Raw genomic sequence first — 19,594 nt, 5'->3', positions numbered from 1 at the left:
CATCATGTCTGTGTGCCTACTTAATACGAATATACCTTTGTTGATTATTTAAACTGCTACAGATTTGGTTTATTTCTTAAAAGTTAAATGTGGTCTAATTGTTTAAATGGAGCCAAGTTCAATATCAGTTCGAATGTCCGGTCGCAAGGTAAATTGAACGAAATTATGTAATTTACAGTTTATAAGTCAAATATGCTATGGTTATAAGTCAAGTGAAAAATGTGTACGAAATTACCCCATAGTTTTTGCATATATTTAACAGGCAAAACGCAAAGTGTTTGACGACTTTGTATCTACTGACAGCTGGACAAGCAAACCAAGAAAGCGGCAGAGTATTGACAATGCAGATGTTCCGACAAAGAGCATAAAGCTGGAAGAGTCTGTCCTCGCAGAAGATGTAACAAATAAAATAGATGAAAATGTCAGCTATTTAAGTAATGAGGTAGAAATAAATGAGCCAACTATGGCTCTAGTACAACAAACCAAACCAAATGGTGATTGTGACCAAGAAATGTCCAGTGACCCAGTTGTTATTCAGGATGTACCTAGCATTCCTTCAGTAGCCAAAGAGAATATAATTATATATGAAGCAAAAGAAACTGTCCGAAAAATAGTTAGAAAACCAGGAAGGCCCAAGGGGACTAAAAAAGGCCGCAAAAGTGCCCCTGCCATTACATTACATCAAAGTGGGGAAAATGAACACAAGCGTTATGGAAGCCAGAGAATGAAAAAAGTGAAGGCGAATGTAGATTCTGAACAGAAGGGATGTTTGGAAAGTCTACCAGCTACCAATGAAATGACAACCGAGGATCTTGAAGCGTTTGCCAAAAAACACTCCTGCAAGAAGAGTGGATGTGGTAAATCTGCCCTTACATGTTGCATCAAAGCAACTAATCAGTAAGTGACAATAACTTCGTTTGAACTACTTTTGTTACTAAGAATATCATATTGAACTATTTTTATTGCCAGAGTATCACAGGTAAAAATCTTCATTTGGACTATTTTTGTTGCCAGAGTATCCTATGTAAAAATCCTCATTCGAACTATTTTTGTTGCCAGAGTATGCTGTGTAAAATCTTTATTTGAACTATTTTTGTTAGTGGAATATTTATGTTCTTATTAGGAAATTTTAAACTACCAGAACTTTGACATAAGATGGTTCAATGAAAAGGGCAAGAGTGGTTAAAACTCTTTTGTAAAGGGTTTCGTTTAAAATGTGTACACATAATGCAAAGCTAAAAGACGCAATTCAAAGGCAAATATTTTGTTGTTCAGATGCATGGAAGCTTCGGGCAAATCATCCAGGTGGTACCACATGTCATTGGAGGAGCATTACTGCAATGGCTGCTTTGAGCAGTTTTACAGAATGTATGCCAGTCCTCTTATTAAACATACTAGAACCCAGTGCTGTATTTATGTTGTTGATTTGGCTTTTAGAAAAAACCCTGGTTGTGATGACTTCCATGAATGGAAAAGAGCCTGGATGCAGAATAGCAAAGCAGACGGATCCTTTAAAAACTTAACAACATACATATCTGGTGAGATTTTTAAATGTTGCAGTGACCAAAAACTTTCATAAAGCATTGAAGTAAATATTTGTGGTTTTTAAAAACTGTATGTGGGCCCGTATCCTCAATTGTTTGGTGTTTCTTTCAGAAAAACAGTTGCCATACTGGGTTGAGTGCACAGGTTGTGGTCATTGGCGTTCTTTAACCAATGAAGTGGAACTTTCCCCAGAAATTGTAAAAAACTACACGTGTATCATGGGCAACCTTGCCAATACATTGGAAGATGAAACTGAACAAGATGTCAATGACAACAAGTACATTTTTGCATTAAATCTACATCCAACTTCATTCACCACATTTGTTTTATAGAAGGGCACCGCATATTAAATACTCCTGTTCGGAGCCAAACGATCCTGGAGTGGCCTCTGCCATCGACGTAACTGTTCCATGGATGCCATTACTCAACTACACTCCATTCTTGAAAAACAGCCCCGCTGCGCCGTTTTTAACAAGTTACTACCCTGACGGTGTCGGGATGAGCGCCGTTGACACAGGTTCCATACAGTACTTGACATTTCCGCTGCAAATTGTGCATTTGTACTATTACTTGCAGTAAACGAACGCCAACTTTCTGAATTCGATACCGACCAAAATAACGTCCTTCTTCCTCCTGGTCTGTACGATCGCATTAAAATCGACAGGTTGGTATAATTTCCACAGTATGTACAAACAAATCGTTTGGACATTTTTCAACATTGTGCCATTGAATGACGTCATATACAGGTGAAAAGAATATTATGCAGCTATTAGAAACGGATGATTCTGTCAGCAGTGGTGTGGTTGAATAAATTTAAACCCTGCGTGGTACTACCGCTAACATGCATTTTGACAGGTCTTCAACTGCTGGTCTGCATGCAGCGCGAAGTCGTCAAGATCCGGAAAAAACCAGTAGTATGATGATGTCACCGGGCGGCCGAAAACACGTCGGAAAGGATTCGAAAATATGTGGTTCGATTTATTTTATTTTTTTAAAATACCCCGAAAACACCCGCAGGAAAAGCAATATGCCAATGACAAGCGTATTTTTATGTGTAACCTAATAAATACTGAACACTGGTTCCTTGTGTAACAGTGCAAGGTCTCAACCCGTACTTCCAGCCATTCTACAAACCGCACGAGAGAGGCAAGGCGCTGTGCATGCGACCTGACGTGATGGAACTGGACGAAGCCGACGAGTTTCCAGATTTCTACAAGTAGGTTTGGTTTTGCTGGAACTTTTGTTTATGTTGGACCCCCAAGTGCATTTTTTGCTTGCTGTTTCTTTCAAAACTGACGACAAAATGTATTTTATTGTTAAATGGAAGCACATTTGTCAGTAGTGTACAACTTGCTGACCTGTAGAATTATCTTCATTCAAAAACAAGGATCACTTTTCAACATACCTTTTAAACCAGCACCTTTCACATTAAGGCGCGGCAGTCTAATAGATTGGATGCATATTGCGTCAAACCCGCATTATCCTCTAATTTATTTGACTCTAACACACACCACAACATGTTTTCGTGCTCGGGCACATAAATTCGTGGGTTGCTCGCGAAAACTGTTTGAGAAGCAAGGTTGAAACATTGTAATTTTATTACACAAGCTTTCGTCAGTAAACATTGGCATCATCACGTACTGTATCGATTACCAACTTCTCATATTGACATAAACTGCGCAACTGCTTATGTTATTGGTCGTTATATGAACTGTTACAAAACGAAATACTTCGTAATATCTTCGCTCTTTGTGTATACGCTCGATTGTAATTATTCATGGCAGAGATCATAACCTAATTTCTGCAGTACGTCGTGTCAGTCTCAGGTCTATAATTACTGTAGTCCTGATGCACTATTTTTGTAGCAGCTGTTGAAGCGAGGATTAGCTCGCGAAAGCTCGTTCAAGTAAAGTCTCAAAATGGTCAGCCTGTCTAAAATAGTGCACCAGTAACTACTGTAATCAGATACCGTGACGATTTTCTTTTGTCCAAACTTTATGTCTATACTGTACAAATCTGTTAAATCCCTCATTAACGTTTAAAGACCTTCATGTCAAACTTCATGCATAATGCCTATGCAAAAATCTGCTGCAGCGATATGTTTAGAAGTTGAATTTCGTGGTCATGACCAGTTAATATTGGTTTCTTGCGAATTTTTGTTTGCAAACTAAGTAGCATGTTCACAAATATGTCAGAAACCCCGACATCTGTTCATCCTCACTTGTAAACATCTTGCATATACCCAGGGATCAAACAATATACCTTGCTATACGGAATCTGATCATTGCCTTGTGGACGCTCAACCCCAGACGCTTACTGACGCCTTCCATCTGCTGCCAACATCTCATCACTAGGAGTCTCACTCGAGCTCGTCTATGCGCGCTGGTGGTTCCCCGGATACTGAACTTCGCAGTTCGTAAAGGTCTCGTCAATTCTGGAGTACTGGGCCCTCCACCTGAAATCAATGCCGAGTCTGCGACGACTGACCAGGCTAAGAGGGCGACACTGCCCGACATTTATTCCAAACAGAAGGTTTGTGGCGACATTGCTAAAACAATCGGATAGTCAGACCAACGGATATACGGTTGGCGTCACTAGAACTAATAACTAGATTGTCAGATCACGTTAAGTCAAATCACAAAATATCCGAAAGTCTCGCTATCCAACACCAAACCTTTTTACAAACTGATTTTCCGATACATTACAACCTTTATTTTTGAACGCCTCAATCCACGTCGAATGCCGATATTATGTGACTTAAACAAGTGGTTTAATTTATACGTCAAAACATATTCAACAATACGGACATGATCACGTCGTTCCTGCAGAAATCTAATTGATTTTTTTTATTGTAGATTAACATTCTACTATGTCCACACCAAATATTAAGTTGCTATATTTCATGTAGGTAATTGTAATTGGAGCGGGACCTGCGGGATTATCTGCTGCCCGCCAACTTCACAACTTCGGCTGTGACGTCGTCTGCCTTGAAGCACGTGACCGCATTGGTGGCAGGGTGCACGATGATTGGTCCCTGGATGGGGTGTGTGTCGGTCGAGGGGCCCAAATCATCAACGGGTGAGCTATATAACGTAAAGAAAGACAATGCAACTTGTGAAAACCAAGCTTGGTTTTGTGTGTGCAATGTTTACTGTATGTATATTAGCCTTGTTTAAACTAGGGAGTGACCTCATCACGTACTGTACATGCCATCGTTAAGAAGATTTCCGGCTTCACATAAAACAGGGTATCAATTTTAAATGTTTGTGTTTTTTTGAATTACGAAACTACGTCAGTTGTAGTGGATTACGTGAGAAAGCTTGTATCTTAATAAATTGTTCGCGATTCTGTAATCAGGTGCGTAAACAACCCTCTGGCCATGGTATCCCATCAGCTCGGCATGGGAATGCACGTCCTACAGGCGCGCTGTGATTTGTATGATGGCGCCAACGAGCGACCGGCATGTAGACGAAGAACCAAACCCGTATCGAGCGCCGCGATTTCGGCCGAATGCGATAAACGCATGGATTTCCACTTTAACGCGTTATTGGATATTATCGTGGAATGGAGGCAGGCGCAGGATGAAGACGCAAGCGATTGTTCACTGGGAGGTAAGACTGTTGACATTTGATACATGGTGGTTATGTGCTTAACACTATTTCGGCCGTGACGAACTGATCAAATTGACCTTGTCTGGAGGTTTTGTGACGATTGGTTGTGTTGTATTAAACCCCAAATTCTCATCCTTTGAAATCACGACAAATTACAGAAAAGATAGCGGAGGCACACAAGGAGTGGATCACACAGAGCGGGTTGACTTTCTCCAAACTGGAAGAGCGAATACTGAACTTCCACGTCGGGAACCTAGAGTTTGCCTGTGGGGCGAGTCTTGACAAGGCATGATGTGCCATTGCATTACATACTAATTAAAGGTGTAACCAGTTGCCTTATTGCAGGTGTCGGCGTTTCATTGGGACCAAAACGAGATATTCGCGCAGTTTAGCGGCGACCACACGTTTGTACCATACGGGTTCGGAACACAACTTGAATCCCTCGCCTATGGATTGAACATCAAGTACAACACCCCAGTAAGAATTATCAAGTACAACGTCCAATAAATACTGCATACGCGATACTCTCGGGTCTATCCGTCTTCTGTTACTCATTGATTCGACTATTACATAAGCACTGTAGCGTGTCGGATTTTGCGCGTTTCCTTGAAGCAAACCTTGCCACTAAGTCGCTAAACATTTTAAATAAGTCAGTTTATAAAGTTAATTCCTAAGTTCTGGACGCATCTGACTTGTGTGATGTCACAGGTGAAAGAAGTTCGATACACGGATGAAAGTGTAGAAGCGGTCGCTGAATCTGGCGAAACATTCGCAGCCGACCGCGTACTTGTTACCGTTCCACTCGCAGTATTGAGGTATTTGACTTGTCTGCCCATGGAGTGTTGACGGAGTAACGTGTAAGCCAATCGCTGTCGTTTGTAGATCCGGTTCAATCCAGTTTAAACCAGAGCTCCCCGAAGACAAGGTCAAGTCGATGCATCGACTCGGCTGCGGCTGCATTGAAAAGATTGCTTTACAATTTCCGGACAGGTTTGACTTGTCTGCGGTATTGCTTGCCTGACATTCATACCACAATGACATGTCGGCCCTTATGAACTTACTGTTGCCTTAAAAAGATGTTGCTTCATAATGTTTTTTATAGGGCTTATATTTCACAAAGTTCCTTTGTGGTGTTAAAGTCTAACGCATGTTTCTATGTATACGTTAGATCTGATATACATAAGGACTATACGTATATAGGTTTTTATGTATAAAAATGTATAATGCCCGGTATGAAGAGATATATACATACATACAAATGTAATGTTATTGTCTCAGTTACAACAGGTAACATAAGACTCACTGCCTTAACATTTAACTCGATGCATGATCTTTCGTAGGTTCTGGGACGAAAAAATCGAGGACGCAAACTACTTCGGATACGTTCCCAGTGGATCCAACCTGAAAGGTTTCTGCACCGTGTTTTACGATGTTCCCTACCCACAGGTGTAACACCCCAACCAGCATGTGATATTCACCTTATGTAGCTTTGCAGTAAAAGTAACTTTTCCTTCTCCTTTCAATTTCAGTGTGAAAAGAGTAACGTTTTGATGAGTGTGATATCGGGTGAAGCGGCCGAACAAGCAAGAAGCATGAGCGACGACAAAATTGTGCAGATCGCCCTTTCCATTCTAGCCAACGTTTTTCCCGAGCAGGTCCGTTTTGTAACAGGCTGTTGCAAAACAGCGAATATAGCGATTCTGTTGGAGAAGATCGCACAACTTAACGTTTTTGTTTTACTCCATAAAATAACAAAAAAAAATTCTACGTCTACCATTAAAACAGTCCAAAATATTCATATTTAACTTGCTTTGTTTTGCCGCGTTCTTGTGGTTTGTTGTTATTATGGCCTTCTTACATGGTTCCATGCACATAACACGGTTGAGAACTGGTTAATCATCATAAAAAGGCAATCTGCCTTGTTAAGTTCTGTAGGCTTGTTTAGTAATTGCCAGCGATCTCTGTTTTCACAACGTTTCGCTTCAGCAAGACGCTTAATATTGTTTATTTTCTTGGAAGGAAATACCGAAGCCTCTCAACTACTTTGTTACGAGATGGAAGGACGATCCGTATGCACAGATGGCTTACAGCTTCGTCCGGACGGGGAGCAGCGGAGACGATTACGACGAACTTGCGAAGGAAGTTGGAAACCGGGTCTTTTTTGCTGGCGAGGTATGCTGAAAAACAAATTTTCACAGAAAAAAAGTTGTACTGATTTTTTGTGTTGTTGTCCGTGAACCCCTTTGCTGCAGGATAACGTTTAAGATACAACGTCACGAGAAGAATATAAACTGATTTATTTCTGTGATCTGTGCTGTTTGCATGGCCATGATATAGTGATATACTTTTAAAGACATTATATTTAAGCTGAAATCTTCCATGTTCAGTTGTTGCAAACATGTTTTTTTCAGGGAACCAATCGTCACTTCCCCCAAACTGTAACTGGCGCCTTCTTGAGCGGACTCCGTGAAGCGGCGAAAATTGCTTCCGCCAACGCAGGCTGACGTCACTAGACTAACCAACGATTGTCAGTTCAACAAAAGTGCGTAGTTAGTTCGCACCTTATTCATTGGGTACGTACAGACGGTACGGAAAGACAGCCCAAAGGCCAACATTTCCGAGTGTCCTGGTTGTAAAATTGACCAAAGCGATACCTCCCTACTGCATTTATGCACGAGTTTGTCCAATCCGGTTAAAAAGCTTGTGTTTTGTTGACGAAACTGCCACCTGTACACGGTTGTATGAACTAACATGATAATTTGTAAGATTTGCCGAAGTGAATCCCTTACAGGTTTATGTTGTTTCTTCCATAGTGTTTCATTATCTTTGTTGTGCTTACTCAAATCAACGACTTCAACTTGGAGCCTGTCATTATGTCAGGGGACTTTTTTGTGTGCGTTAGTTTTCCGTCTCCTTCTTTTTGTACAAACCATTATTTCTGCGTAGAGCTTGTTCGGGACAATGAGTGTTGTGGGAATCGCCTATTTTTTGTCTGTTAACGATTTTTGTGGTATTTTTTGGTTTGCATCAAGTGGAAAGCCATGAAAGCTGTTTGGAAGTATAACTGCTTGTACCCGGAATTAGGGAAGGTTCACAACGAAAACATGGCCTCGTTCAGGCAGAAGTATTGAATAATTTATTACAAGTCCTTTTGTATCCCGATTTCTACGCACGATGTAAATTCTCAGCGTTATCGAACCTACGCGACTTCCATTCGTGCAGCACAGGTTTGCTAAGTCATGTTGCATTAAGACACGTGTGCGTAATGCACATAGCAATATCTGGCCGTTTCAGATGACCAACAACAACTCCACTTCTGGCGCGCGCTCTAAGCTCTCCGCGTTATCGAACCTACGCGACTTCCATTTGTGCAGCACGGGTTTTGCTGAGTCATGTTGCTTCAAGACACGTGTTCTTAATGCGCATAGGAATGTCTGGCCGTCTTAGATGAACCAGCACAGCTCGGCTGCTGTTGCCTGGTGTGGCGCAATAAGTCGACAGATTGAGGGATTTTTTGCATCAAGTGTGGGTAAAGTTGCATCAGTTTCGGACACGCCACTGGTTCGCACGACTGATATATAAATGAGCAATCCCGCAGCATTATGGTGCGTGTGAAACATGCACATATATGTGCACTATAGTGTGTTCGAATGAATACAACTCTGAACAATGCCAAACTACAAGCTGTATTACTTTGAAGCAAGGGGGCTGGCTGAAATGTCGCGCCTGCTTTTTGCAGAGGCCGGCGTACAATATGAAGACGTTAGAATTGCAGGACAAGATTGGGCGAAGCTGAAGCCGGGTTTGTCCGTGCTATTCATATGTTGCTACATATACGCACTGTCTACTTATATTTGTGTTTCCTTAGAGATGCCTTTCGGTCACTTGCCTGTCCTGTACGTCGATGGTGAAGCTATTGCACACAGCAGAGCCATAATCCGTTACCTAGCGCGGGAGTTTGAATTGGACGGCATTAATCCGGTGGCCTCCGCACAGATAGACGCATGGGTTGAGACTTTCTTCGAAATCTTTCATAAGCTTCCCTTTGAAGAAACCGACCCCGATAAGCAGGTTCGACTTTAAATTCTTGCGGGTTTTAACTTTAGCTAAAACTAAATTGGGCGTATTATTTAAGGCCGAGCAAGTTGCTGTCGCCATGAAGAACACCATTGGACCCACTTTAAAACGTGTCGAGGACCAGATAAAGAAAAAAGGTGGATTGTATGTCATGGGAAAGGTATGTTGCGGTTGAAAAAATTACATTTTTCAACGTAGGATCCAACAAAAGCACATTTCTCCTACAGGAACCGACAGCAATCGATTTCGTGATCATGCCAATGTCGCAGTTCCTATGTCGAAAGTTCAAGGTCTCATTTGAAGATTTTCCGACATTGAAGATGCTTTTCAAGTCGCTTGCCAACCGTCCCAAAATAGCGGAGTGGATTGAAAAAAGGCCTGTGACAGAATTTTAAGCCCACCAGACCCTTTGTTGTAAAATACATTTCCAACGTTCGTCACCAATTTTTAATCAGATCGTGTTTGGTCGTGATGCCACTTCAAGTTGCGATTTATCAACCCAGTGGATTTTTGTCTCTGTTTTGTTTTGTCGGTTTATCGTATAATCGTCAAACACTCGCGTTGGGTTTGTGCACAGCGCAAAATACGATTCCAAGACACGTTCAAACTCAATTATTTATGGTTTTTCTTAAGTTACGTCCAGCAAAGGCGAGTACTAGAAGAGTCTTTTTTACAAGTTAACGTAAAGTCAAGTCAGTTTTTTGGTGTGCGTGTGTGCAAGAAAGTTATTTGGATTGTGGGTTCTGTAGCGTACATGTAGTTAAAACAAGGTGTTTTCCGAGAAAGCGTTGTTGTCTGCAGGCAACGCAATCAGGAACCACATATCTGTACTGATATTATATAGGTCAACGCATAAATTCCTGAAAGCCAGTTGGCGAAGACGCGGCGAAGAGGTGAAAAAAGATTTTGTCCACTTAACTTGCACAACACCAGAGCAATTATAGGGTCAGCAGTAAGTTTAATATGGGAGATGGTAGCTACGCTTTGTCGGTGTATATGGGTGAGAATTTTAATATTTTCATTTGATTTTGTGCCAAGGTTAAAGAGCGATGTTTTCTCTTAGTTGAAAATGGCTTCAACTAAGCGCCAGAAGAAAAGTAACATTTAGCGAAGGGAGTAGTTTTGCTATGCTGCAAAGCGTTGTTAACTAAGCTGTGTTTCAAGTTGTGGTGCAACATTACAAGGCGCCTCAGGAACCTTTTTCTACAACCGAATGTCAATATTGGGTTGATAAAACCTGCTCAGCTCATACAAGGACTGCAAATCACGCAGAACTTACAGATGGGCGCAAACAGTCAGTTGATAACACGCGGTAGGCGAAGTACTTCGAAGCACTTCATATTAAACGCGAGAGATACAGCAATGGGTCTGATGCCTATTGTATTTTCGCGTAGGTTTTCTTTTGAGCTCTTCGTTATGTAGTTAAACCTTTTTTCTCCAGGCTTATTGTTATCATAATTTATTTTTACAGAGTGAGTAATACAAATACATACTAGATACCATAAAAGTTATAAAGTGCATTATGCCGACTTACGCTTTGTGGTATTTCAACGTTCGCGGTTTGGGGGAGATGATTCGTCTCATTTTCAAAGAGGCGGAGGTTGAGTTTGAAGATCGGCGCATCGACTCCGCAGACTGGCCTCAACATAAACCCAGTAAGATTTCAATTGCTCCTGTTTCTTATCACTGATTGAAGTACACTAGCTTTCGCGAGTTTTTATCGCTTCATCAGGTGTAAATACGGCACATTTAATAAGTTGTTTCTTATCAGTTATTCGTAATCAATGTAACTTTATTTACCCAAGACATGCCATTTGGGAAAATGCCGGTGTTGTTTGTTGATGGCAAACCCCTGGCACACAGTCGCTCCATCGTCCGCTACCTTGGTCGAGAATTGAAACTGGATGGCGGGAATTCGTTCGATGCGGCTCTCATCGACGTCTGGATGGAAACTTTGTTTGAAACATTCGACAAACTTCCCTGGGAGGAAAAAGACGAAGAAAAGAAGGTGTTTACCTTCACTTTTATAAATAGAGAATGGCTCCAACATGCTTATAGGCTGTTCTCCGTATATACGGGTAATAATCATGATTGTAAGCAAGTGCACCAACGTTTTTGCACAAGTATATTAGCTAATCAAAGTAATATAGGTTTATTGGATTTTTTCAGGCAAAGCTGACCCAGGAATTCATGACAGAAACCGCGGGACCAAAATTAAAAAAACTTGAAGAGCATCTGAACTCAACCGGTGGCCCTTATGTGTTTGGAAAGGTATAAACAAAAAAATATTTAAAAAAAATTGCTAACGATTGTTTACATCTACAACGTAAACAATATTCGATAAAAATACACGACTTTCCTTTGTCAAAGATGCACCAACTTACACACACCTTACATGTTGTATTGTATATTGTTTCAAGAGCAACGGATTCACAAATGAAACATGTTTATTATAACCTTTTTTAGACTTTCTCGGTGATTGACATTGTATTGCTTTCCGTCGCCGATCTGTTCACGTCCAAATTCCAGATCCAGTTCGATGATCATCCACCCCTTGTTGCTTTGCTGAAATCTGTCAAAGAGAGACCGAAAATAGCCGCATGGATTGCAATTCGACCGCCAAGCGAGTTTTGAATTGAAGTGTGTTTATAAAATACAAGCACACAAATTACAACAAACCTGAAACTTTTTGAAACGACTATTCAGTTGGACAGGAGTCAAAATACTGGTTCAAAGCTGTTATTCAGTAATCTTGAGAGTCAACGAGTGCTGTTCCAAGTGGTTGCGCGAACGCTCCTTCGCTCCAGTCAGCAGTAGGTGCGAGCAATGGTTGCTGATTTTTAAACGCGAAAGGCTTTACTAGAGAAGAGCGACAAAGCACATTTCTCAAAAACAACAAACATTTTTACAACATAATACAGAATACAGCATCAGTATTTCTCTGTAGTAAATTAGTGCTGTTTGCTGGTCAGCTAACATGTTTAGCGGCTGTAATGTTTGACGAACAACATTTCTATATTTACAATTCAAATCTGTGATGGAAACGACCGGGCCCAGATTCAGCACCGTTATCATTACCAGCAAAAAGATACGTTTAAATCAAAATTGCTTGGCGTGGTTAAAAGATAGAACATTTAGTAGCAGCACAGTTGGGAAGTTTAAGTAGCACAAAGGTCGTAGTAGATATCAGCTTACCGGGCACAGGGCGTTTCGACCTTAACAGAAAACGTGGAAGGCAAACACAATGACTCGGCGTTTTTAGGCGCCAGTGGATTTATCCGACTTGTTTCCTTTTAACTCCATTGCGCAGAAATGGAGGCGGGTTCGTACGCGAGGAGCCCAACCGCCTCGGTGCGTAACCCTGCCAGTTGTATAAGGACTGGCAAACAGCAAGCAGTTTGAATGGTGGATTGTGTTGTACAAAATTTAGGGTTATTTTTAGTGTTTGAAATGTAACTTATATCGGCATTTATACGTACACCTAAATCAAATCATTGCTTGTTGGTTAGTGCAGGAATTGAATTGCAACTAGTTAAATTGCCAATATGCCTAAATACAAGCTTTGTTACTTCAACATTCGCGCATTGGCCGAAATGTCTCGACTTCTTCTTGCCGAGGCTGGTGTGGAATACGAGGATTATCGCGTTGATGGAAATTGGACCGAAGTAAAACCAAGTAAGGTTCCAATTTTCATGAGTATTTGGCATACTGCATTGTAGGTTAGTAAAGCCGCCTTGTTGCAAATGAGATATTTCAATATTACCCCGCAGTGAAACTACTCTGACCTATATAGCTACGCATATTTTTAGCAATGCCCTTTGGCAAAATGCCTGTCCTTTACGTTGATGGGAAACCACTGGCTCACAGCCGAGCCATTGTGCGCTATTTGGCCAGGGAACACGGCCTGGACGGTGGGAATTCATGGAACGCCGCACAAATAGATGCATGGTTCGAAAATTTGCATGAAATGAACCAGTCGTTACCATGGTCGGCGAAAAGTGACGAGGAAAAGGTATAAACCACATATAGATTTAGACGTAGACTTCCACCCAATAATTGTAATATATTTACAGGCTGAATCATTGGCCAAGTGGGTTTCTGAGACGATGGATCCAAAGGTTAGCAAGCTGGACGCTGAACTATGCAAGTCCGGGGGTCCGTATTATTTGGGCGAGGTATAAGCATTGTGGGTAATCTAAATAGATTGCCGCAGTACTTCATTTAAAAGGATGTCGATTTTATAACCGTGATATATTTCTTTGTCGCCAGACGGTTTCAGCGTTGGACTTTGTTGTTTTTGCCATGGTGGACTTCTACACGTGCAAGTGGGGCGTAGACATGTCGAAGTACAAGGCCATCAACAAACTCGTGGAAGCCGTTGGAAAACGTGAAAGAATTGCGAAATGGGTTAAAACCCGCCCTCAAACCAGCTTCTAAACATTCCAGTATCAAATATTTCGTGTGCAAACCTTATCAATAAAACATGAGGAATTTCATGAATAAGTCGCGTGGATAGGAAAGCGGTGTCTAATATTATTCAAGAACAGACGAATCAAACTGTTGTCAAGAAAGTGGCGAAAACTAAAAATTTTTAATGTCTACTGATCTACTGTACAAGCCTGATGGCAGAAAGTTTTTGTGATAAATATTAGTTTTAAGACCATATGTGAAACATGATTATGAGAACATTTGCCCGTTTTTTTGTGGGATTTCCGCATCATCACAGCAAGCTTCAGTACGGACTAGACTGGTAGTAGTCACTTTAGAGCGTAGTTATAAATAGTCTTTTTTGAATTTTTTTGGAAGATTTTTTTTAATTCGTGAACCTTTAAACTTATCGAAACTTTTTTCATCTGTTTAAAGAATGGAATCGACTCAATTCTTCATCGCATAACCTATTCAAGATAAATATCGACACCCAGTGGGTATTTAGAAACCGCATAATCTGATGATTGAAAAACATTTTTGCAGTTGGCGATTGCCTAAAATTATTCATAATGTGTGTGGCAATGCACGAATCTTATATCGTGTCGTTTGGTCGTGCAAAAATCTCATACTTCCTTTACTTCCTGTCCATTGAAAGCTCACAACAACATTCGCTTGTTGTACAGACGTGGCTACACTGCTGCTGTATTCGGCTTATTTTGTGCCTCAATTAAGTTGCTGGTGTTTTTTTGGGTACTGGTAGGTTTAGCTTTACTGTTGTGACATTATTTAATCGCAACTCAATGTTGCGTATTGGATTTGGCTGCAAATGGAACATAGAGCATTTGCAATAGCAAAAAAAAGATTTTTTTAACCGCAATTTTTATAACATAGGTAATATTATAGAAATCCTGTTTTATCATTGTTTGGGTAAATCCAGTTCAAAATGCCTGAGTACAAACTTTGTTACTTTAACTACCGCGGATCGGCTGAAATAATTCGCTTGCTTTTTGCTGATGCTGGCGTCGCATACGAAGACTTTCGTATTAAGCCCGAAGATTGGCCTGGACACAAACCAAGTGAGTACATCAAGATTGGAATGTTGTTCGAAAGTCATAATGCACGCTATGTATATACCACATGCTTGATGTTGCATTTTTGGTCTATCTGCAGACATGCAGTTCGGAAAGATGCCTGTGCTTGTTGTTGATGGCGTCCAAATTGCAAACAGCCGAGCAATATTTCGTTACGTGGCCAGGAAATTGGGTTATATCGGTGAAACTGACCTGGATGCTGCCCAAGTTGACGTTTGGATCGAGACGTTGACCGAGGCATTCGTTCAACTACCATTTAGTGAACAAGATGAGACTGTAAAGGTATAAAAAACAACTTTTCTTGGTCCTCAATCGTAGCGCTCTCGAAAATCTATTTGCATCGCAGGCTGAAAAAATGCAGAAACTTACAACCGAAACACTTGATCCCATGTTCAAGGCCCTCGAAAAAGTAATTAAGTCTAGCACTGGCCCATATATCCTTAAAAAGGTTGGTGATTTAACCACTTTTTTGTTTTCGTCTTATATTCACTTTTGAACATTTATGTAGTTTTCGGCGGCCGATATCATGGCATACCTTTCCACGGATGTAGTTGTTACGGCCTTTAAAGTTGATTTATCCAGCTACCCTGGAATTGAAGGTCTTCGTTGTGCAGTGGCCGAAAGACCCAACATAAAGAAATGGCTTGAAACTCGCCCAGTTACACAATTTTAGTTGGAAACCTTTCAACTAAATGACATATAGCCTAGTCATCTTATTTAGCCAAGTTTGCTCTTTATGTATTACCAATAATTACATACCAATAAAGTGGATCTTGTTGCAAGTTTTAGTGCGTCGGCGTTGATGTGTTTTGTTTATTCTTTTGAACTCGACCTTGTCAATTTCAAGTGGAACATGTAAAATACCTCCAAAACGATAGGCCTACAATGTAAAACACTAAAAAGGAAAAAATTGCTTTTGTTTATTTAGTGTTCTCTAAACCGCTCCACATTTAAGTTTACAGCAGTGACGTCGTAGCAGGTAAACAACTACTCATCCTTTTCGGAAAACGTTAGTTTCAACGTAAGTTACTCACCGTGGTCGTGATAAAGCACGTTGGGTTTCAGTGCTTGCGTGCCCAAGCACGAACTTTTGCTATCTTCGCTTCCTCTATGGTACACAGCTACAGACGCCAATCATAGGCAGAATATAAGAGGGATGTGCGTGTTGCTGGGCAAGAACACAGTTAACGGATTTGCAGAGAGGAAGCCATAACCAAATGCATGTGTGTTTAACTATATAGAAAGTTGGGGGTAATTTTGGGAAGGAAATGTTTGGCAAGTAGGCGAGCTGTTGTGTACGACTGTATCAGTAAGGTCGCCATTTTTAAATAACATTTTCATGTGATTAAGTTGTTCCTATAAACACCGTACGCACAGTCTCCGGATGGCCAAATGGATTTTGAAATTTGGAATTGTATTAACTGCTACGAAAGGTAAGTAAAATGCTGCAGTACCTCATTTGTGTTGGACTTCCGTGACGTGAATAGCTATGATATCGTCCAGGGCCAATGAATGTATTGAAGCCCTGTGGCGTCAGTGCGGGCATTTTGATAAACAGTCCATTTTTATATGGGCATCAAAAGGTCTTTGTCCTTTTGAACTGTTTCTACCAGGGGGTTTAGACTGATTGTGGGTTCCAGACATAAACCATTTTTTGAAAGTTGGCTGCAGCAAAGTGTATTACAACATGACTTACAATCCGTTGTAGTAGAAATACAAAGTTTCATTGCCTCATACGAATACTGGTAACCAAAGCAACTGCACAATACATTTTGAGCACAAAATGTGTCTGATCATTTTAAAACAGTGAATAGTTTGGTCTATCATTTTGTGTGTAAATAGTTTGATGGGCCACGCTTAAAGGCTTCGAACCGGGACCTGTTGTTTTGGTCGTCTGTTTTACATCATCAGTGACACGGAACTTGCATTAATCGCATCCTGACTAATACATCCTCGCGCAGCAGTTCACAACCTTTTACAATAAATTGACCTCTTCCAAAAATATTTATAGCAAAGATCTCCAACCGGAATTTGGATTCGTAAATATAGAACGTTTATATCACTATATTTAGGAAGAAAAACTATAAGTTCTTACAATTTATAAAGTTCCGCGTAGTTGTGAACCCTTGTAACAATATAATACCCATGTTTCACACTGTTTATAGTTGGTTTATCGGAGGAATGCGTCGACTATTGGAACTTGACCGACTCTGGACCAAACCTTCAAATATGCTACAACACTACTAGAGACCACTGTCGGTTCCTAAGGGTTAATACGACAGACAGGTTGGATACCAGAAAAACGGAGAAATGTTCGCCCGTGCATGTTAATTTGAGCGATAATGTGTTGCCTGAAAAGCATTTTTACGGTGATTTTCATCTTTGGTCTCCAGTGGTGGGAATTTTTGGTATCATGGCGGTGTTGGGTAACGTTGCCAGCATCGGCATAAGAGGAACAAGGATGTACCTAGAATTCAAAACCCTAAGCAAGGTTCAGAAGCTTCACAACATACTGCTGATGAATTTGAGTCTTGCAGACTTTCTGATGGGGGTTTACTTACTTGCCATATTCGCTTTCGGGATTTCTTTTAACATTCCTTGCGAAACTCCCCAGTGTTTCGAGTGGCAAACCGGCGACATTTGCGTTATCATGGGTGTGATAACCTACGTTTCCAGCGAGGTGTCTGTAACCACTCTCATCATAATAACCACTTGTAGATTGTACAGTGTGGTGCGTCCTTTTAAAACAATCAAAATTCGCCCAGTTACAATAGTAACCGTCCTTTCATGGCCATTTTGGATGATCGTGGCGTGTTTGCCCTTGCTCAAAGTCAGCCCCATTTTTGACACCTTTCATTTCGGTATGACGGCGGATAACGGTTGCTCCAAAATTCCCTTTCGGGCAGATTACTCACAATGGCACAAAATTTTGGATGTGGTTCTGGCAGCTGTTAACTGCTCACACCGTCTTCCACGTCACCGTTCCTGGGAAGCTGTCAGGACTCTTCTAGCCGACATTAAAATGACCAACCAACCTAACTTGCATTTTCTCGGTTATTACCAGGAAATGCCAACATGTGGCGTAAATTTTATTGCGTCCAACGACGATCCTGCCTTAGGGTTTTTGCTACCAATGGTCACCATCAACCTGCTGGCGTTCGTGTACATGGCTATTGCGTACACAATTATTACCACCAAGACAGGTGACTTAGACTGGAGGAGGGCATGCCACCCCAACAAATGCTACCTTTTCGGGTGTTCAACCAGTACGGAAAACAGGCGCGGGAGAGAAAACCTCGCCATGCATCGACGTATGTTTTTTATCGTGTTAACAGACTTTTTGTGTTGGGTGCCAATGTCGTTGATTGTGATAGCAAGGTCCATAGATAGGAGGTCGATCAAATTGGACGACAATGCCGTTTTGTACATGACCGTTATCCTGTTTCCGCTCAACAGTGCGCTCAACCCAATCCTGTACCCCGCCCAACTGCCAAACATTTGTGACAAGGCAATCTGTGTGAAAGATGGACAAACGTAGCTGATGCCTGCGTTGATAGTGGCCAAGGGTTTTTATTCGTTTTTTTTTTCATGTAACTTCCTTCTCCGAGTAAAATGCTTTCATGTTTTTTCCACTCATCCAGTTATTAAGTTATTTGTTAGTTTGTCTATTTTCAGCGAACTACATTATCCCTGTATGTTCACGGGCAATAGCGACCACATTTGAAACGTGAGCTATAACCAATTGGTGCACTGAACCGTTTACATGAACAATTAAACGAATTGAAATGCTCTTCGCTCAATTGCTCCTCCCGTTTTTTGCGTAAGAAGAGCGCCGGAACGCTCAATCTGTTCGAATGTATAGTGTAATGAGTTCGCATCGCTTTCAATCCACTTCGAGAACAGACAAATTTCAATGGGTTTTAGTTGTGTGGTTTTGTTAAGTTTGTCACAATGCATCAGATAAATCATAAAACATTAAAAGATAAACGCTTGACATTGGTTTTCAAGTTGTTTTGGGTGTAGACCGTTCACTTTGCATGCCTGGTAATGAAATTCAGCACACTTGGTCTTGAGAGTTAATTTCTTGTCTTGCCTTCGATTCCACCGATAACGACACGCAGTTCAAGAAAACCCCGCATGTTTTCAGATATTTGCCTATTTTACCAAGTTTTGCAGTTAATATAAACAACCAAACCACATGTAAACACATGCGAATTATGGATTAGATTGGGATGTTTCAATTCTTCTCACTTCGGGCCAATTAGATTTGTTTCCGGTCGCACAAGTAAGAAACAGGGGGAAAAAAAGAAAACATAATTAATATTCCAAAAAATCACATAAACTTAAGCATTTGTTGTTGTTGTTGTTGGAATGTTCTGTGATATGTTTCACCTTACTTTGTTTCTATTCGTATTTTTATGCCTTTTGTCTGATTCTCATGCACAACAAATTCATCGTGTTTTTTGTAACTGAAACACAATTGTTTCAACTGGACAAATTTAACACAAACATTTGGAACAACAGACGTGTCCTCTCATTTCCGCATAATTTTCAAACAGTCATCAAAGCGCACGACGCAAACGATCATTGCACGACTTGTTTTAGTCTCGTCAGTGTGAGTTTGCATTTTTCAGCATGACTTTCATGACTTTGCATTTTTTACTGACGCTGCAACACCAGAACATTCGGTACAAATTTTACCTCGGGCTATGACAGAAAAAAGGGCGGAGCCTTCACCTCAGGCTAAATGAGATGTTGTTATAAGCGAAAACAAGTACTGCTGTATCTCACTAACTTGGTCGCAGCCAAAACCTCAGAAGTTGTTGTGTGCTATATTTGAGA

The 19,594-nt window shown here is 40.9% G+C and overlaps 5 protein-coding genes across 6 annotated transcripts; all 5 read left to right on the top strand.

The window, feature by feature from the left end:
• The first annotated feature begins 11 nt into the window (after positions 1–11).
• LOC145912274 (lysine-specific histone demethylase 2-like) lies at positions 12–8,351 on the top strand. Of its 2 annotated transcripts, none has more exons than XM_082999696.1 (20): positions 12–148; positions 263–897; positions 1,276–1,368; positions 1,438–1,538; positions 1,657–1,822; positions 1,878–2,062; positions 2,122–2,209; positions 2,401–2,516; positions 2,641–2,761; positions 3,792–4,077; positions 4,454–4,623; positions 4,903–5,156; positions 5,315–5,442; positions 5,502–5,633; positions 5,865–5,971; positions 6,039–6,146; positions 6,497–6,602; positions 6,686–6,811; positions 7,176–7,328; positions 7,568–8,351. In XM_082999696.1, the coding sequence occupies exons 1-20, from the start codon at positions 107–109 to the stop codon at positions 7,658–7,660; spliced, it is 3,210 nt and encodes a 1,069-aa protein (XP_082855822.1). In that variant the 5' UTR covers positions 12–106; the 3' UTR covers positions 7,661–8,351. The 2 variants fall into 2 exon arrangements, with proteins under 2 accessions (XP_082855822.1, XP_082855823.1); XM_082999697.1 differs by having other exon boundaries at positions 63–148; positions 304–897.
• A 474-nt stretch (positions 8,352–8,825) lies between these two features.
• On the top strand, positions 8,826–9,628 carry LOC145911700 (glutathione S-transferase 1-like). Its single transcript, XM_082999115.1, has 4 exons — positions 8,826–8,958; positions 9,025–9,227; positions 9,292–9,393; positions 9,461–9,628. Exons 1-4 carry the CDS (start codon positions 8,826–8,828, stop codon positions 9,626–9,628), a joined length of 606 nt encoding a protein of 201 aa, XP_082855241.1.
• A 1,093-nt stretch (positions 9,629–10,721) lies between these two features.
• LOC145912136 (hematopoietic prostaglandin D synthase-like) lies at positions 10,722–11,867 on the top strand. The gene is made up of 4 exons (XM_082999552.1): positions 10,722–10,888; positions 11,039–11,241; positions 11,403–11,504; positions 11,700–11,867. Exons 1-4 carry the CDS (start codon positions 10,756–10,758, stop codon positions 11,865–11,867), a joined length of 606 nt encoding a protein of 201 aa, XP_082855678.1. The 5' UTR covers positions 10,722–10,755.
• An 879-nt stretch (positions 11,868–12,746) lies between these two features.
• On the top strand, positions 12,747–13,728 carry LOC145911381 (hematopoietic prostaglandin D synthase-like). The gene is made up of 4 exons (XM_082998701.1): positions 12,747–12,908; positions 13,043–13,245; positions 13,307–13,408; positions 13,503–13,728. The coding sequence occupies exons 1-4, from the start codon at positions 12,779–12,781 to the stop codon at positions 13,668–13,670; spliced, it is 603 nt and encodes a 200-aa protein (XP_082854827.1). The 5' UTR covers positions 12,747–12,778; the 3' UTR covers positions 13,671–13,728.
• Positions 13,729–14,557: 829 nt separating this feature from the next.
• LOC145911382 (hematopoietic prostaglandin D synthase-like) lies at positions 14,558–15,472 on the top strand. The gene is made up of 4 exons (XM_082998702.1): positions 14,558–14,737; positions 14,832–15,034; positions 15,099–15,200; positions 15,261–15,472. Exons 1-4 carry the CDS (start codon positions 14,605–14,607, stop codon positions 15,423–15,425), a joined length of 603 nt encoding a protein of 200 aa, XP_082854828.1. The 5' UTR covers positions 14,558–14,604; the 3' UTR covers positions 15,426–15,472.
• Positions 15,473–19,594: the final 4,122 nt, after the last annotated feature.

The sequence above is a fragment of the Ascidia mentula genome, chromosome 8, assembly GCF_947561715.1.
Source record: "Ascidia mentula chromosome 8, kaAscMent1.1, whole genome shotgun sequence".
Taxonomy (NCBI): domain Eukaryota; kingdom Metazoa; phylum Chordata; class Ascidiacea; order Phlebobranchia; family Ascidiidae; genus Ascidia; species Ascidia mentula.
The sequence above is the reverse complement of the archived record's forward strand: the minus strand, read 5'-3'. Positions and strand labels throughout refer to the sequence as shown.

Coding starts and splice junctions, on each gene's coding strand:
- LOC145911700 (XM_082999115.1), top strand. CDS start 8,826: ATGCCAAACTACAAGCTGTATTACTTTGAAGCAAGGGGGCTGGCTGAA. Junction 9,228..9,291: donor AAACCGACCCCGATAAGCAG/GTTCGACTTTAA, acceptor GTATTATTTAAG/GCCGAGCAAGTTGCTGTCGC. Junction 9,394..9,460: donor GATTGTATGTCATGGGAAAG/GTATGTTGCGGT, acceptor TTTCTCCTACAG/GAACCGACAGCAATCGATTT.
- LOC145912136 (XM_082999552.1), top strand. CDS start 10,756: ATGCCGACTTACGCTTTGTGGTATTTCAACGTTCGCGGTTTGGGGGAG. Junction 10,889..11,038: donor CTGGCCTCAACATAAACCCA/GTAAGATTTCAA, acceptor TATTTACCCAAG/ACATGCCATTTGGGAAAATG. Junction 11,242..11,402: donor AAAAAGACGAAGAAAAGAAG/GTGTTTACCTTC, acceptor GGATTTTTTCAG/GCAAAGCTGACCCAGGAATT.
- LOC145911382 (XM_082998702.1), top strand. CDS start 14,605: ATGCCTGAGTACAAACTTTGTTACTTTAACTACCGCGGATCGGCTGAA. Junction 15,035..15,098: donor AACAAGATGAGACTGTAAAG/GTATAAAAAACA, acceptor TTTGCATCGCAG/GCTGAAAAAATGCAGAAACT. Junction 15,201..15,260: donor GCCCATATATCCTTAAAAAG/GTTGGTGATTTA, acceptor ACATTTATGTAG/TTTTCGGCGGCCGATATCAT.
- LOC145911381 (XM_082998701.1), top strand. CDS start 12,779: ATGCCTAAATACAAGCTTTGTTACTTCAACATTCGCGCATTGGCCGAA. Junction 13,246..13,306: donor CGAAAAGTGACGAGGAAAAG/GTATAAACCACA, acceptor ATATATTTACAG/GCTGAATCATTGGCCAAGTG. Junction 13,409..13,502: donor GTCCGTATTATTTGGGCGAG/GTATAAGCATTG, acceptor CTTTGTCGCCAG/ACGGTTTCAGCGTTGGACTT.
- LOC145912274 (XM_082999696.1), top strand. CDS start 107: ATGGAGCCAAGTTCAATATCAGTTCGAATGTCCGGTCGCAAG. Junction 149..262: donor TTCGAATGTCCGGTCGCAAG/GTAAATTGAACG, acceptor TATATTTAACAG/GCAAAACGCAAAGTGTTTGA. Junction 2,210..2,400: donor GATCGCATTAAAATCGACAG/GTTGGTATAATT, acceptor GCATTTTGACAG/GTCTTCAACTGCTGGTCTGC.